The sequence below is a fragment of the Trichechus manatus genome, unplaced genomic scaffold, assembly GCF_000243295.1.
Source record: "Trichechus manatus latirostris isolate Lorelei unplaced genomic scaffold, TriManLat1.0 scaffold00065, whole genome shotgun sequence".
NCBI classification, from domain to species: domain Eukaryota; kingdom Metazoa; phylum Chordata; class Mammalia; order Sirenia; family Trichechidae; genus Trichechus; species Trichechus manatus.
This window is the reverse complement of record NW_004444001.1, coordinates 560,490-577,568: the sequence shown is the minus strand read 5'-3', so window position 1 is coordinate 577,568 and position 17,079 is coordinate 560,490. Positions and strand designations below refer to the sequence as shown.

Sequence of the window (17,079 nt, the reverse complement as noted above, 5' to 3'; positions counted from 1 at the left end):
GGTTACCTTGAAATTTACCCTTATCTTCCTAGATTTGAACCAATCTATCATTACTTGGTATTGCCTTGCTTTCCTCTCTATCAGAAGGTTCTATACCTACAGCGTTTATTCCCTCTTTTATTGTTCTGATGCTGTTGTCATTTACAGATTAACCTCTCAGTTTCCCTTTTGTAATTCTTTTGGTTTTGGAGAGGCCTTGAGAGTTCATTTCCTAGGTTGGTATCTGGCTGGTAGAATCTTGCATCCTAGATTCAGGCTGTGGTCTTATGTCATTTGTTCTCAGACCGAAGGACTCCTTTTAATAATTTTTGTAAGTTTGTTTAGTTTTTACATAGTCCCTTAATTTCTGTTTATCTGGAAATGTCTTAATTTCACCATCATATTTGAACGAGAGTTTTGCAGGCTATATTATTCTTGGCGGGCAATTTTTTTCTTTCAAGGTTTTTTATATTTCATCCCATTGCCTTCTTGCTTGCATGGTTTCTGCCGAATAATCTGAGCTTAGTCTTATTGTTTCGCCTCTGTATGTGACTTTTTTGTTTTTCTCAAGCTGCTCTCAGGATTCTTTGTTTGTCTCTGGTTTTAGCGAGTGTGAGTATGATATGCCTTGGTGATTTTCTTTTGGGGTCTGTGCTATATGAGGTTTGTTGAGCTTTGATGGTCAGCTTTTCATCTCTCATGATATTGGAGATGTTTTCTGTCAGCAGTTCTTCAATGATCCTCTCTATGTTTTCTGTTTTCTCCCCCTGTTCTGGGACTCCAGTCACACACAGATTTTTGCTTTTGATTGTATCCCACTTAATTCTCAGGGTTTCTTCATTTTTCTTTGTCCTTTTTTTTTTTATTTTTCCTCAAAGAGTTGTATCCAAGTATTTGTCTTCAATTTCACTGATCCTGTCTTCCATCGTTTGACACCGGTTCCTCAGCCCTTCTATGACACTGTCCATTTCTGAAATCTTGATGTTTATCTTTTGTATTTCTAATCGTTGTTTTTTTTCTAGTTGTGAATTTATTTTGGCATTTTGTTCCTGTATTATTTTCCTGAATTCTTCCAATTTTTGTCTGTATTTTCTATGAATTTGTCTGCCATAAATTTGTCTATTTTTTCCTCATTTTTGTCAGCTCCTTGCTTCAACTCTCGGATATCTCTGAATATGAGAGATTTGAATCCCCTATCAGGTAGTTCTTGTACCTTTTCTTCTACTGGAAAGTCATGTGTTGTTTTATTTTGGACGCCTACTGGAACCACCCTTTCCTGTTTTTTTATATGTTTTGATATTGTGTCTTTGGGACATTCAGTCGTTATTTTCTTCGTTTATTGATTGCAGATTTGTTTGTTTCATCCTGTTTTTTTGTTTTTATTTGGTTATGTCTGAGCAGGTGGGCTGTGCATTCTTTGTTGTTTACTCATCTGTGGGCACAATATTTTTCACCTCCTTGTCCAATAGGCAGGGCCAGTCACTCAGCTATGGTACAGCAGGGCAGGTCCATCTGAAGGGGAGTTGCTGGGATGGGTTGTTTGTGGCATGTACTAGGGCCGACAGGGTGGGCTGGGAACCGGTGCAGGGCAGGTTCCACTAGGCTGTGCCTGTGCTGCTTGGGGGTGTGATGTTCAGCGCATGGTGCAGGTAGGCAGGAAGGAAGAGGGGATTGTGATATGTGGAGCTAAGATGGGTAAGGGAAAGAGGGGAGAGAGGAGATAGAAACAGAAGCCAATAACAAACAAAAAAAGAATGCTAAGGGAGCTTACCGTTGGATTGGAGAGATTAGAAACTGAGAAATGGAGAAAAACAAAAAGGAAAGAAAAAGGGAAAAAGAAAATAAATAAATAAAAATTAGAAAAAAGAAAAGAAAAGCCCCCAGGGATCTCACCAGTGCAGCTGCAAGGCCTGGGGAAGTGGCTCCCAAGCCACAAACTACAGCTTGGCTAGAAGGTGTAGAGATGTCACACAGTGCCAAGTATTCAGGAGATGTAAAGAGAAGATAAGAATAGAGAAATGAGAAACAGAAATGAAGAAAGACAAAAAGGAAAAAAAGAGAGAAAAGAAAACAAAAGAAAAAAGACCCCAGGGATCCCGCCACACAGCTGCACAGACTGGGAAAGTAGCTTCCAAGCCGTGCAGTACAGCCTGGCTAGAAGGGGCTCCCAAGCAGAGAAAAGAAAAAGAAAACAAACAAACTAAGAAAACAAAAATAAAAAGTCCTGGGGATCCCGCCAGTGCAGTAGTGTGGGCCGGGAAGCAGTTCCACAGTTGAGCAGTGCTTCACAGCATTTCGAGAAGAAGCAAAGCTGGCACACGGAGCCAGGTGTTTGAGAGAAAGGAGGAGAAGGTGGTAAGAGGTACAGAAGAAACCAAAAGAAGTGGAAAAAAGCAACACCAGCAATAAACAAATAGCATTCAGGGAGTTGGCCAGTGTGGGTGGGTCAAATCTAAGTGGCACAGGGCTGTAGCTGGTGCCTTCTGGCCAAGAAACTGTGGCCGCAGGAAGCAGAGGAGACTGAGCGGGGGGTGAAGAAGAGTGGCAGATGGGAGAGCCTATATCACTGGTTACTGGTTATTCTGTCTCATGCTGGGAGCTTCATGAAGCTGCTTTCCCGTACTCTCTGTTCACTAATCTCCAGTGTACCCAGGATGAATCCAAGCGTCAGGGACCCTGCATTTCTCAGCCTGCTGAGCTACCACAGCCACCTATGAAGTGGCAGAGGTCAAGCAGGCGGGAGAAGGATGGGGGTTGGGAAGGCGTATATTGCTGGTTACCGGGTGCTCTGTCTCCTGCTGGGAGCTCTGTGAAGCTGCTTTCACATACTTGCTGTCTGTCGATCTCTGACAGGAGTCCAAGATGGTGAATCCATGCCACATTAGCTGATAGGGGACCTCGGCACATATCTCTTCTCACTCTCTGTTCTCTGTCAGTTTCTTATTCCATTCAGTGTTTGGCTGAGTTCTTTATCTCTTCATTTGATGCTTAGGGTTCCAAGACTGACATTTGTCTCTGTTTTACTTAGTTTTTTGGGTCTTTGCTGTAGAGGAATGGCATGGTGCTTCTGTCTATAGCACCATGTTGGCTCCGCTACCTGTCCTTTCATTTTCTTGCTGGTGCCCTTTGAAGCACAGAAGTTTTTAATTTTGATAAAATCCAATTTGTCTGTTTTTTTCTTTGCATCTTTTTGAATCCTTTTTAATTTATTGAGACTTGTTTTATGACCCAGAATATGGTCTATCGTCATAAATGATACACGTGTACTTGAAAAGAATGTGTAATCTGCTCTTGTTTAGTAGAATATTCTATAAATGACAGTTGGGTTGAGGTACTTAATGGTGTCTATAGTAAGCTACATAATGGTCCCCCAAAGATGTTGATGTCCGAATCCCCTGAACCTGTGAATTTGTAGCTTTACATTGTAAAAGGGAATTTACAGATCTAATTAAGTTATAGATCTTCAAATGGTAAGGTTATCTGGGATAACCCTGGTGAGCCCAATATAATCATCAAACCAAAAAAACCAAACCTGTTGCTGTGGAGTCGACTGCAGCTACCAGCTGGTGGATTCGAACTACTGACCTTTTGGTTAGCAGCCAATCTCTTAACCGCTGTGCCACCAGGGCTCCAATAAAATCATAAGTATCCTAAAAAAAGGGAGACAGAGGGGGATTTGACTACAGAAGAGCAGTGTTAAGTGATGCAGCATGAGAAAGCCTTTTTTGGCTTTGAAGATGGAGGAAGGGGGCATGAGCCAAGGAATGCAGGCAGCCTCTAGAAGCTGGAAAAGGCAATTCTCAGAAGAATCACAGGTCTCCTGACACTTTGATAAAATACAATATTTTTGAAGGTTCCTCTAAGGAGAGGAAAGTAATAGCGTGGAGAGGATAGTAAAGGAAGCTAGGCTTCTCTTAAAATATATTGTTTTTGTATTTGGCTCTGGTATTATATAATTATTCTTTATTATTTCAAAACAAAATTAGATAAAAAAATAAACAATCGTTAAAAACAAAAATCAGAATAAAACAAATGAACGTATGTATTGAGTTGGTGGAATAAACACCCAGAGAACTATTCCAAATGATTATTAAACTACAGTAATTTGACTGTTCAACCCTAATGTAATAAATCCTAAGCACAAAAAGACTGATAAGAAAATCTTAAACTGTTTTCAGTAATAATATTGTTGGTGTTGGCATTGTTTTTCTGTTTTGTGTGTATTGTGGGATATAACCAATGAATAATTATGTTAGTGCTGCTGAGCAGAGGCAGATTACCCAATAAGCAAGGTAAACACAGGTTTACTTGTGCTTATTTCATAATCTGTAGTGAACAATTTCACGTTTTTCACCACAGCTACATGTGAAATTGTGCACTACAGATTAGGAAGTAAGCACAAATAAACCCATGCTTACTTTGCTCACTGGCTCGTCTGTCCCTGTCAGGGACTGTAAATTTGAAAAGAGGCTTTGATTCTGTAGGAAGGTGCTGTGGGGTTGGGAGAGAGGCAGATGCCAGCAATACCTAGAAGCAGAATCTTCGTGATGTGTTGAAAAAATGTGAAATTGTTCACTGCAGATGACCTGGTAAGCAAGATAAGCACCAGGCTTACCTTGCCTTTTGGATAATCCACCCCTGCTGCTGAAAATTGGGATTTTTCAGCAAAGGAGAAAGGATGTGAAATCCATGAGGTCATATAAAAACCTTGTAGTTCTGTATTTGGATTGGAACTATTTGTATAAATTAATGATGTATTTTGTCTTTAAAAAATACTTATTTCATAGTTCTATTCGCCAAGGCCTAGCAACAATGGCCACCCAGTAACAATGAACACTGCTAGTACCCAGTTTGTAGTCTCTAAATGCCTTTTCTCACTAAAAGTAATGAGGACTTTGTCTTAGTTATCTAGTGCTCCTATAACAGAAATACCACAAGTGGATGGCTGTAACAAACAAATTTATTTTCTCACAGTCAGCAGACTAGAAGTCCGAATTCAGGGTGCTGGCTCTAGGGAAAGGCTTTTTTCTCTGTTGGCTCTGGAGGAAGGTACTTGTCTCTTTTGAGCTTCTGCTCCTGGGTGATCGTCATGTGCATGGCATCTATCTTCCCCCATCTCTGCTTGCTGGCTTGCTTGTTTAATCTTTTATATCTCAAAAAGATTGACTCAAGATATATCCTACACTAAATCTGCCTCACTACCATAACAAAGACAACCCATTCCCAAATGGGATTATAACCACAGGCATAGAGGTTAGAATTTACAACACATATTTATGGAGGACATAATTCAATCCATCACTGACTTCTTGGAGGAATAGCTGGTTCCAGGTCTAGGGCAAGAAATATAACCACACGATCTGAAATATATTGTCCTACAAGAAAGCAATGACATTCTCAGTGACTACCAGAGTTTTGTCAAAAGGGCCCAGGATGAATAAATGCCTTGAACAGAGCTGCAGGATATAAGATCAGTATATAAAAAAAAAAATCAGTTGTTTTTCTATGCACCACCAATGATTTGTGATTTCCAGGAGCTGGGGAGAAGGGAGGAATTAGGAGTAGCTGCTAATGGGTTCAGGGTTTCTTTTTGGGGTAATGCAGATATTCTGTGATTAGATAGTGATGATGGATGCACAACTTTGTGAATGTACTAAAAACCACTGAATTGTACATTTCAAAAAAGTAAATTTGATGTTATGTGATTTATATTTCAATAAAAATTTAAAATAACCAAGGAGCCATCTTAAAGAGACTATCACTGGACAAACATATCAAATATGCTTAAATCCATGAATATATACAGATTCTAAAAGCAAAATCTCATTTTTTCACCCATAAGTAATGCTGGAGAGGCACTTTATTATTTTGAAAATTATTAAATAAAGGGAAAGAATCAAACATTTATCATGCCTTTCCTATAGGAACTACTTTTCAGGGTATCCAAATAGCTGTTGTACATAGGATCTCTATGAGTCAGAACTGACTCAACGGCACCTAACAACAACAAATAGCTGATAACAAGGCATTTCACTTTATAGTAAGTATTCCAGCTAATAAAGGGAGAAGGAATTAAAGAATTAGAATATCACCATTAAGGTATACTAGCAATAATCATTCATTAGTGGTTGCTAACATCACGAAAAGAGACAAATATTGTATGTGCCTCCTGAGGGAAGTACCACTACTTATGAAGTATTTTTGCTCACAGACACCTGTCCCAAATCTGACCAAATCTGAAGGGCTAACTACCAATTTACAGCAAATTCAAGCAACAGAGGAACAATGTTAAATGACACCACAAGGATGCAATCAGCAAAATCCAGACTGTGGGAAACTCTATATGACCAATGACCGGGTTTCTTTAACAAAAAATTGCAAGGAAGAAAGAAAAAAAAAAGGATATGGATGGGGAACCTATAGATTAAAAGACATTTAAGAGACATGGCAACCAATTGTAACGTATGGACCTTATTTGGGTCCTGATTTGAACAAATTTTAAAATATATATTTATGAGACATTTGGGGGTGCTTGAATATTGACTGGACATTTGCTAATATTAAGAAATTGGTAATAATTTTTTGGTGTACATCTTTTAGAGAAGTATACTGAAATATTTACAATTGAAATTATACAATGCCTGGAATTTTCTTCAAAATAGTCTTGGAACAGACAGTGGGTAGAGGTACAGATTAAATAAGATTGGTCATGAATTGTTAAATGCTGAAGATGGAAGATGAGTACACGAGGGCTCCTTGTGCCATCCTTTCTTTTTTTATAAATGTTTGGAAGTGTTCTACTTTTTTTTTTTGCAAAATATGCTTTTTTTGTTTTTTTTTTTAGTGTTTTAAAAAAATTTTTTGGTTAAAATATACACAGCAAAAATACACCCATTAAATAATTTCTACATGTACATTTCAATGACATTTGTTATATTCTTGATGTTGTATCACCATTCTCACTATCTCTACCCATATTGTTTTACCACCATTGACTTAGGTTTACTATCCTCTAAATTTCTCAACTATGCTTTAGAATTACTATTGGCAATTTGATCTCATATAAGTAATTATTTAAAGGAGGGAGCGTAATGCTCAAGGCAAATGTTTTTTACTAATTAAGCTAAACTGTTGTGTAGTTTAAACATGACTTGAGGGGATAGTTTCAGTTCAAGGTTTAAATTGATTTTCTCATGTTCTGGGGTTCCTCCAGTCTCAGTGGGTCCTGTAAGTCTGGATTCTGTAAGAATTTGAAATTCTGTTCCACCTTTTTTCCCCCTTTGGATCAGGATTCATCTATTGAGTCCTTGATCAAAACACTCAGTAATGGTAGCCAGGCACCATCCAGTTCTTCTGGTCTCATGACAAAGGAGACAGTAGTTCATGTAGGCAGTTACACCTGCAATCCAGTTCCTTCTCCGATTCCTGGATCTTCTTCTTTCACTGCTGCTCCGGGTGAATAGAGACCAATTGTTGTATCTTGGATGGCCACTAGCAAGCTTTTAAGACACCAGGTACTACTCAACTTTAAAAACTATTTTAGGCCAATTGACTGGACAGTCCCATGAAGCCATGACCCTAACTGGAAATGTTCTATGTTAAAAAGAAATATCAAATATTTGTGAGTGGTACTATGCTGCCTGCATACAAAGGGAGCCAAAAACGTAATCCCTGACCTCTAAGAAGTTACAGCCTAAAATTGACTACACAGAAGCTGACTTAACAGCAGAGTTAAAATTACTAAACCAATACATGAATGAGCAGGGATCCATTCCTATAAGAATTAGGGTGTTCCTTAATTCTCTGGACAGCAATATGATGGTAATACTAAGAAGAAAGTTTATTGTATTAAACAAGGAGAGTTTACTAGTTAGCAATAGAATGGGAGATATACCTGGTAAGAGGTTCTGATCATGGTTATATGTGTCTGGGAATGTTTTGTATGGTATGATCTTAGTAGAAATAGAATGTATTGTGTTAATAGAATTAGATGATCATGACTATCAGCAAAATGACAAAGTGTTGACATTCTGGTGATCTCAAAACTATAGAGTATAACGTGGGGGTAGAATTTGGAAGTAATTTGCATAGAGGGGCAATAACTAAAATGATAGCATGAAGGATTTGAGTGCGAATAGAAGAGAATTCATTGTGCTTGCTAGGTCTAATACATATTGCATGTGATATCTGCCTATGGTTTACCTGTTGATATGGTCTCAATGTAAATAAACCATTTTTCATGAATCATTATGGTTTTGCCTGTCCTATTTGTTGCCTTTGCTGCTTGGCAGAAACCTCAAACCAGAAGGCAACAGAGCATGTTCTCCTAATGACTTTTGTAACTTGGCTTGGGTTGCTGGCAGTTTGCCAGGCTGCTGCCTCAGTTGCTCTACATGTCCCTTATTATTGTAAAAAAGAATCAGGCCTGCCCAGTTGGAGAAGGGTGGCGTGGGAAGGTGCCAATAAAGGAATTCCTGCTATTTAGGAATAATTCTACCATTTTATTCCAGCTTCCTGTTTCCTGTAATACCAGATATGGACATTCTTCCCAAGGTTATTTTACAAGGCATCTCTTTAGCTTTAGTGAGCTCCTCTCTACTCATATTTCTAGGCAAGAAGATTGCCACTATCCATAACTACCGTGTCAATTCAAACCAGGTGAGAGGACAGGACCTTCTATACTGCTTGTCTTGGTTTCCTAGTGCTGCTGTTTCAAAAATACCACAAGTAGGTGGCTTTAATGAACAGAAATTTATTTTCTCACAGTTTAGGAGGCTAGAAGTCCAAATTCAGGGCACTGGCTCTAGGGGAAGGCCTTCTCCCTCCATGCTGGGGGAAAATCTTTGTCTCTGTCAGCTTCCGTTCCTCACTTCCTTGGCAATCTCCACGTGACACCTATCCTTCCCCCATTTGTGCTTGCTTGCTTCTGTGTCTGTGCTACTCCTTATAACTCAGCAGTGATTAGGTTTAGGACACACCCTATACTGATATGGCCTCATTAACATAACAAAACCCTAGTCCAAAATGGGATCACATACACAGGTATCGGGGTCAAGACTCCAACACATATTTTGGGGGGACACAATTCAATCCATAACACTGCCTCTGACCATTATGTCTTTGTTCTCTAATCTGAGCCTCTTGCCAACCTGAAGGCTGAGTTCTTCTCTAACCAAAGGGTTGCTTGGGCCATAACTTGGACACTAATGACCAAAGGATTTTTGAGGAATGAGGGATACTTAACTTTGAAGCCACTTGAATTAACATGAGTGTTATTCCTCTAGAACAGAGATGGTGCAGAGAGGCAAGCAGATAACATATACCATCATGTTGTTAAGCTAGCAGAGTAGCAGAGTTCCTCTCTTAACTTTACCTTCCTTTCCACCCAGTCCTTAGAAGTCAGCCACATATTCTGAGGTACAAATGCTGGAGGATATCATGTACAAAACCAGGCTACTATTATACAGTAGTCCCCGACTTACGACATATTCGAGTTATGACAAACCGTCTGTATTTTTAACACCGTCTGTATTTTTGTTTGTAGCATCTCATTGTTAGTAATATGTTGTGTGTGTAATTTACTGTTATCATGCTCAGATGTTCATTTGCAGATGTTCAATTTTATGAATTACTGTTCAAAACACTGCTGGATTTATAAAGATACTGATAATAAAAAGCAATGATAATTAAAACTGAAAAAAAAAAGAGGTATTTGACATACATCAGAACTGATTTATGATAGAGTTGTAGGAATGGAACCATGTCATAAGTCAGGGACTACCTGTAATTAAATTGGCCTCCCAGAATTAGTTTTTGCCTTTGTTTTTTTTTTTTTTTTGAAGGGAACTCTTCAACAACTCCTAGTTTGGCCCTTTCCCTAGAACTCAACAGGAAAATATGGAAGCAGGAGATGGCCAAGTTTGACTTTTAGCATAGTATAAAACAAACCAAACCCATTGCCACTGAGTTGATTCCAACTCATAGCAACCCTATAAGACAGAGTAGAACTGCCCCACAGAGTTTCCAAGGAGCACCTGGTGGATTCAAACTGCCAGCCTTTTTGTTAGCAGCTGTAGCACTTAACCACTATGCCACCAGGGTTCCCAAAAAAAGTACTCTTACTTCTCCCTGTTATTCTAAGTCCTGAAGATCATGTGAAAGAGAATAAAAAGGCAAGAGCCTCATTTTCTCACCTTGATGAAGTTCTCTCCTTATGATCACTAGCTAAAATGAAGATTCAACGTAGTAATCTAGAAAATCAGATTTGCCATCCTTTTATTCTTTCTAAGAATACTAGGCAAAAAAAAAAAAAACAAAAACGGTGCACCTTTATTTCAAAATCAAATCAGTATTCTTCAACAAACAATGAGCCTAAACTGTCTGCCATTGCTTTACAGGATTTAATAGCCATTGGCCTTTGCAATGTCATCAGTTCATTTTTCAGATGTTGTGTGTTTACTGCTGCTGTTGCCAGGACTGTTATCCAGGATAAATCTGGAGGAAGACAACAGGTATGTTGAAATAGAATTTAATCTCTAATATATAAAGATTTTTTTTTTTCTGTTCATATATGTATGCATAGAAAGGGATTATACAGGTTTAATCTTGTTTCAGTTTTGTTATGCTTGTTGAGGAAGACCTCTTGGAAGAATTTGGATTTCATTCTTGCCTTAATTTTTGTTAGATTTTGTCTTAAAAGTTCATTTGTCAATGTGTAGCTTAAAAGTTAATTTCTATAGAAATATTATATGTGAGAGATTATTATATATTAGCACATAAAAACCCATTTTCTATATTAATATACTGGAAGACTAACAAGGTTTCAAGTAAACTAACCATCGTCTATTAACATTTTTTCTCTGGGGAAATGCATTCTCAGGTCTAGTCTGGGAAAGCAATAATACAAGTCTCCCCATTCTGGCAATAGAACTAAAAATGTTCCTGGCTTCCTCAAAGGACATGGCAAGGGATTTTCATGATGGGGAATAAAGTCTTTGTCTAGGTAAGCCTAGGGACTGTTCTGCCTTTATGTAAAGAAAATTATCTAGGTAAGTTTCTTTCCAGGTATTCTGAATCAATAAAAAAAAAAAAAAAATTGAGGGAGAAAAGAGAGAATGATGATAGGGAAAGCTGTAAAGGCAAACTCTTGTCTAATTGCAGGCATGAGATTTTACAAGTTCAATGTACATGAGTTTTGAACTGAGCAGATAAAAGTTATGAGAAGTGTCCCTTCTCAGTTATGTAGCATGGTAAAATGTTAAGGAGCCATCAGAATTCTATCTGGAGCAAGCCCAGGGAATAGGTCAGGGTTCAGATGACAGGGAAGCAGTGACAGAGGTCAAAGCCAAGTGTATGCCACAGAAGCAGAGGAAGGTATAGCCATGGCCAGAAACTGATGTCAGAAGAATGGACACTAAATTTTGATGTGGAAAGATAAAGTATCGCAGTCCATGCGCAAATATAAGGTGAAAGCTAATAAAAGTCAGAAAGAAGATTGTTGTTGTTAGGTGCCTTCCTGTTGGCTCCAACTCATAGCAACCCTATGTACAGCAGAACAAAAGACTGCCCAGTCCTGTGCCATCCTCACAGTCATTGCTATGCTTGGTCCCATCTTGCAGCCACTGTGTCAATCCATCTTGTCGAGGGTCTCCCTCCCTTTCACTGACCCTCTACTTTACCAAGTATGATGTCCTTCTCCAGGAACTGGTCCCTTCTGATAATATGTCCAAAGTACTTGAGATGAAGCCTTGCCATCGTCCCTTCTAAGGAACGTTCTGGCTGTACTTCTTCCAAAACAGATTTGTTTATTCTTCTGGCAGTCCGTGGTATATTCAATATTCTCCGCCAACACCATAGTTCAAAGGCATCAGTTCTTCTTCGGTCTTCCTTATTCATTGTCCAGCTTTCGCATGCATATGAAGTGATTGAAAATGCCATGGCTTGGGTCAGGCACACGTTAATCCTTAAAGTGACATCTTTGCTTTTTAACAGATTAATGAGATCTTTTGCAGCAGATTTCCTCAATGCAATGTGTCATTGATTTCTTGACTGCTGCTTCCAGGGAAGTTGACATGGATCCAAGTAAAATGAAATCCTTGACAACTTCTATCTTTTCTGCGTTTATCATGATGTTGCTTATTGGCCCAGTTGTGAGAATTTTTGTTTTCTTTATGTTGAGGTGTAATCCATACTGAAGGCTGTAGTCTTTGATTTTCATCAGTAAGTCCTTCAAGTCCTCTTAACATTCAGCAAGCAAGGTTGTGTCATCTGCATATCACAGGTTATTAATGAATCTTCCTCCAGTCCTGATGCCATGTTCTTCTTCATATAGTCCAGTTCTCAGATTATTGGCTTAGCATACAGATTGAATAAGTGTGGTGAAAGGATACAACCCTGACGCACACCTTTCAGGACTTTAAACCCCTTGTTCTGTTTGAACTACTGCCTCTTGGTCTATGTACAGGTTCTGCATGAGCACAATTAAGCATTCTGGAATTCCCATTCTTTGGGATGTTATCCATAATTTGTTATGATCCACACAGTCAAATGCCTTTGCATAGTCAATAAAACACAGGGAAACATCTTTCTATATTCTCTGCTTTCAGCCAAGATCCATCTGACATCAGCAATGATATCCCTTGTTCCACATCCTCTTCTGAATCTGGTTTGAATTTCTGGCAGTTCCCTGTCAATACACTGCTGCAACCACTTTTGAATGATCTTCAGCAAAATCTTGCTTGTGTGTGATATTAATGATATTGTTAGATAATTTCTACATGTTGGACACCTTTATTTGGAATGGGTACAAATATGGATCTCCTCCAGCTGGTTGGCCAGGTAGCTGTCTTCCAAATTTCTTGGCATAGATGAGTGAGCACCTCCAGCATTGCATTTGTTGGTTGAAACACCTCAGTTGGTATTCCATCAATTCCCGGAAACTTGTTTTTCACCAATGCCTTCAGTGCAGCTTGGACTTCTTCCTTCAGTACCATCCATTCTTGGTCATATGCTACTTTCTTAAATGGTGGGAGATCGACAAATTCTTTTTGGTACAGTGACTGTATATTCCTTCTATCTTCTTTTGATGCTTCCTGTGTCGTTCAGTATTTTGCCCATAGAATCCTTCAATATTGCAACTCGAGGCTTAAATTTTTTCTTCAGTTCTTTCAGCTTGAGAAATGCTAAGCATGTTTCTCCCTTTTGATTTTCTAACTCCAGGTCTTTGCACATTTCATTATAATACTTTACTTTGTCTTCTTGAGCTGCCCTTTGAAATCTTCTGTTCAGCTCTTTTCACTTCATCATTTCTTCTGTTCCCTTTAGCTACTCTACATTCAAAAGCAAGTTTCCTAGTTTCTTCTGATATCCATTGTGGTCTTTCCTTTCTTTCCTGTCTTTTTAATGACCTTTTCCTTTCTTCTTGTATGATGTCCTTGGTGTCATCTTACAACTCAGCTGGTCTTCAGTCATTAGTGTTCAGTGTGTTGAATCTATTCTTGAGATGGTCTCTAAAGTCGGGGGATATACTCAAGGTTGTAGTTTGGCTCTCGTGGAAAGAAGATTAGGCAGAGAAGAGAGCATGGGTCTAGAGTAAGACCATATCATTTTTTATGGATTGAGTTTTGTTAGTATAGGGCTTCTTCCAGACACACTAGCCTTTAAAAAGGTATAGCCCTTTTCTACTACTGTTTGACAGAAAAGAAGAATTTGGACTATGTTAAAAAAGAATGTTCTATACAAGAATGCAAAAACTTTGAAGTCAGAATGAGAGGGTTTTATGATAAGAAGAAATGGAGTTGGCACTTCCAGAAATCAGTTCCTACTAACTTTTTACAGGAGTCTTGGTGGCACGGTGGTGAAGAGCTATAGCTACTAACCAAAAGGTCTGCAATTCAAATCCACTGGCCACTCCTTGGAAACTCTATGGGGCAGTTCTACTCTGTCCTATAGGGTCGCTTTAAATTGGAATCGACTTGATGGCAATGGGTTTAATGGGTAACTTTTTACAATACACTTTGTTCATTAAGTATATATGCATGGTGTAAATTTGGAAAGACAAGATGCACACAGTTGGAAGAAACTAGATCTCAGTGCAAGACAAATTAAGTTCAGAATGAGTACAATAATCAAAAGTACCATAGATATTTCAAGAAAGAGAGTGATGGAGAAAGAGGGACTTGGCATGGAGTATTTCAACGGCAGTAGAAGGAAAAAGGGCTTTGCTAACTGCACTCACTGATTCTGGGAATAGAAAAGCCACGCTTTAGGAGGGCCTCAGCAAATGTTTGAATTTCCAACCTCTGAACTAACCTGTTTTTACCATTTTAGCCAGTTGAACAAAGTCCCTGCCTCAAAGGCAGCCTGTGGCCCTCATTCTGTTTTCTGCTGTTGCATTGTTCACCTGCGCAGCACGCTCCCTACCCGGCGCATCTCTAACTGCAGTGCAGCGACTCTCCAGGGGAGGCATGTCCCTAGGGATGTTGGTAAGCCTTCCCTGAGACTTTGATATGCCCAGTACAAATCGCTGCTCAAGCAGAGAATGCTGCCAGCTCCTGGCCCAACACATTGGGGCTGCCTAGCCTCCACCCTGTGACTTTCTGATCTGGACCAGAAAAGGCCTCTGAGGATCCTTCAGCCGGTACTTAAACTTCTTCATCCCACAGCAGCGGGGTGTTCTCTCCACCCTTTGTCTTTAGGGCTTTTGCTTCACTTTGCCTGAGAACTTCCCCACTTCTTCAAAGAGAATCTAGAGGGCTGGCTTGGAACCTCTCAGAACCTCTCAGAACCTACCACCTAAAGCTGCTTTATTTTATTTTTCATCTGGTATAAATACAAACTGTGTATATGTGTCTGGATTTCTCTTTAACTTCTCCTTGTCTAAAACTTATTTCTGTCTACTGGTTGCAGCTAAACCTACAGGGCTTTCCAGCCATGGCCTTGACCAAGGAGTTGGCAGATCTGGCCCTGGCAGAGGAGATAGAAAGAACCCTAGGCCTGTGGCCAATTGGATCCTCCCCTTCTCCGTCTTCCTGCTCATCCCATTCTAACCACTGTGCTTTCCTGTTCTCCATAATTGGGTTCCTTTCCTTGTTCCCTGCTTTCCAAAGGTTGGCCTTCTTGCCTTGTCCCTAGGCTTCCGAAACTGCTTTAAAAAAATGAGTCATTATAAAAGACAGAAATGTTTTGTGTTCTTTTTAGAGGAAGCAGGTAGGGCAATGGAAAGAGCCTGGATTTTGGAGTCAAACTGTCAGGGTAGTTGAAACCTGGCTCTATGCTTTCTTGATGTGTGACCTTGGGCAAGTTACTTTTTGCTCCCTGAGGCTCTAGTCCTCGTCTGTAAAATGGGGATAAAGCCAACTTTTCAGTTGCAACAATTATATTAGATGATAGTAGTGCCTATCACAGTGCCTGTCATTTAAGAGATGCTCAGAAATCCTAGCTTCTACCCCAAGTTCCTAGTGCCAGGGCAGGTGCTCAGCAATCTATTATCTTACTTCCTTCTACCCCTTGATGATAGAACAATTGTTGACTGAGGGTCTGCATGTTGATAATGGCTATGGCTATGGGGATTCTCTGCTCATTCTTATATCACCTGGAATCTCTGGGGAGTAGGCTGAGACGACAGCCTGGCAAAAGTGATGGAGAAATCAGCAGAAAAGCAAAGCATGCATGAGAGGTAAAGTTCTCTAGTGCTTGTTGTCTTTAGACCTGACCTGGCACCAAATCTGAGATTCAGTGAGTCGTCAAGCGTCCTCCTAAGGCACGATGCCACCGAGGCTGGTCCTCTGATCCCAAAGCCCATGCCTTTGAATGTGCTGCTGGGGGAACACAGCATTATTGGCAAGCCTCCCCACCCTCTCCGAGACGCAAATTTTATGAGATTCAATGTCTAGCTTATACTCATTTTAATCTAGGTTTTATACAGCTTATTTTGGCTTCTACATATCTTTGTTTCCTTTTTCAAAAAATAAGAAGATTTCTGGAGAAAAGAAGGCAGGAAAGATAAGACCTGATATATTTTCCTGGGCTAATCAAAGTAATGTTTTACTATAGTGCCAACAAAGAGCACCTAAAGCTTGAGCTGTAAATTAGATCCAGCAACAGGCTGAGATGTTATGGGTTCACTTACATGTTTCAGCTCCCCAGTGTATGAAATGTTTGCCGTTAGAGCTTTCAGAGTTTCACTTATAGTGATTGTTTTCCCTGAATCTTTCTTCCTATACCACTCTCATGTGGCTAAGGTTTTTCATGTTTGGCCACTCACTTTAGCCATGAATCAGCTGGGAAGGGGGAAAGAAAGAAGTAGAACATTGATTGCATTGCTTTTCCTTTCAGTGATGCATTTATATGGCAAATAGCAATAAGCAGTGAGAGAGCGAGCCCAGTAGGAAGATTATTTCTTACACTGGAAAAAAAAAATTAATGGAAAAATCTGAGAATCACTGCTGAGTAGTCATTTAATGCATTTGATTCAAGGAACTCCCTCATTTCTTGCTTGTATATGCCATCGTTTTGATTTGTGGTTATGGTTTCACACCCCCCACCCATCACAATGGAAAATGACACTGCTTTACATATTTTTATAACTAGGAGCTAAATCTAAAAAAATGAAATTTAACCAATAGAGGGTGTAATGAGTTCAAAACCATGTGAGAGAACCGTGACATTATAAAGGGAACCGTGTTTCTTAGCTTCTCACCTTCATTTGCCAAGTCAGGGTAACTGCTTACCAAGTCACACTGAGCTCAGAGTGGTCAACCCTACATGAGCCTTGACTCATGTTTGTAACTTTTTTTAATGCCAATGAAAGAGAAAGAAACTGAAGTAGGAAAATGGGAAGCGATTATCATTGTATGTCTAAGCTGTTAGACTGGGAAGCCATCCAAGCTCCAAGCAGGTGAGTGAGAGGTGTGATACTTATTCATATGGGCAAGTGGAATGGTTGGGATTTTAGGGCTGTCACTGAGGAGTCTATTAGGAATTTTATATTTTATGCAAGCCCATTGCCATCAAGTCAATTCCAAGTCATAGCAACCCTATAGGACAGAGTAGAACTGCCCCATAGAGTTTCCAAGGCTATAAATCTTTTTTTTTTTTAAT

General features: G+C 39.5%; 1 protein-coding gene across 1 annotated transcript in view; it reads left to right on the top strand.

Annotated features, from left to right (window-relative positions):
- Positions 1-17,079, top strand: part of SLC26A8 (solute carrier family 26 member 8) — a 94,734-nt gene that overhangs the window by 46,356 nt on the left and 31,299 nt on the right. Inside the window, exons 9-10 of the mRNA XM_023734095.1 lie at positions 8,490-8,637; positions 10,377-10,490. Of these exons, the coding sequence (XP_023589863.1) occupies positions 8,490-8,637; positions 10,377-10,490 (262 nt within the window). The remainder of the gene's footprint in view (positions 1-8,489; positions 8,638-10,376; positions 10,491-17,079) is intronic.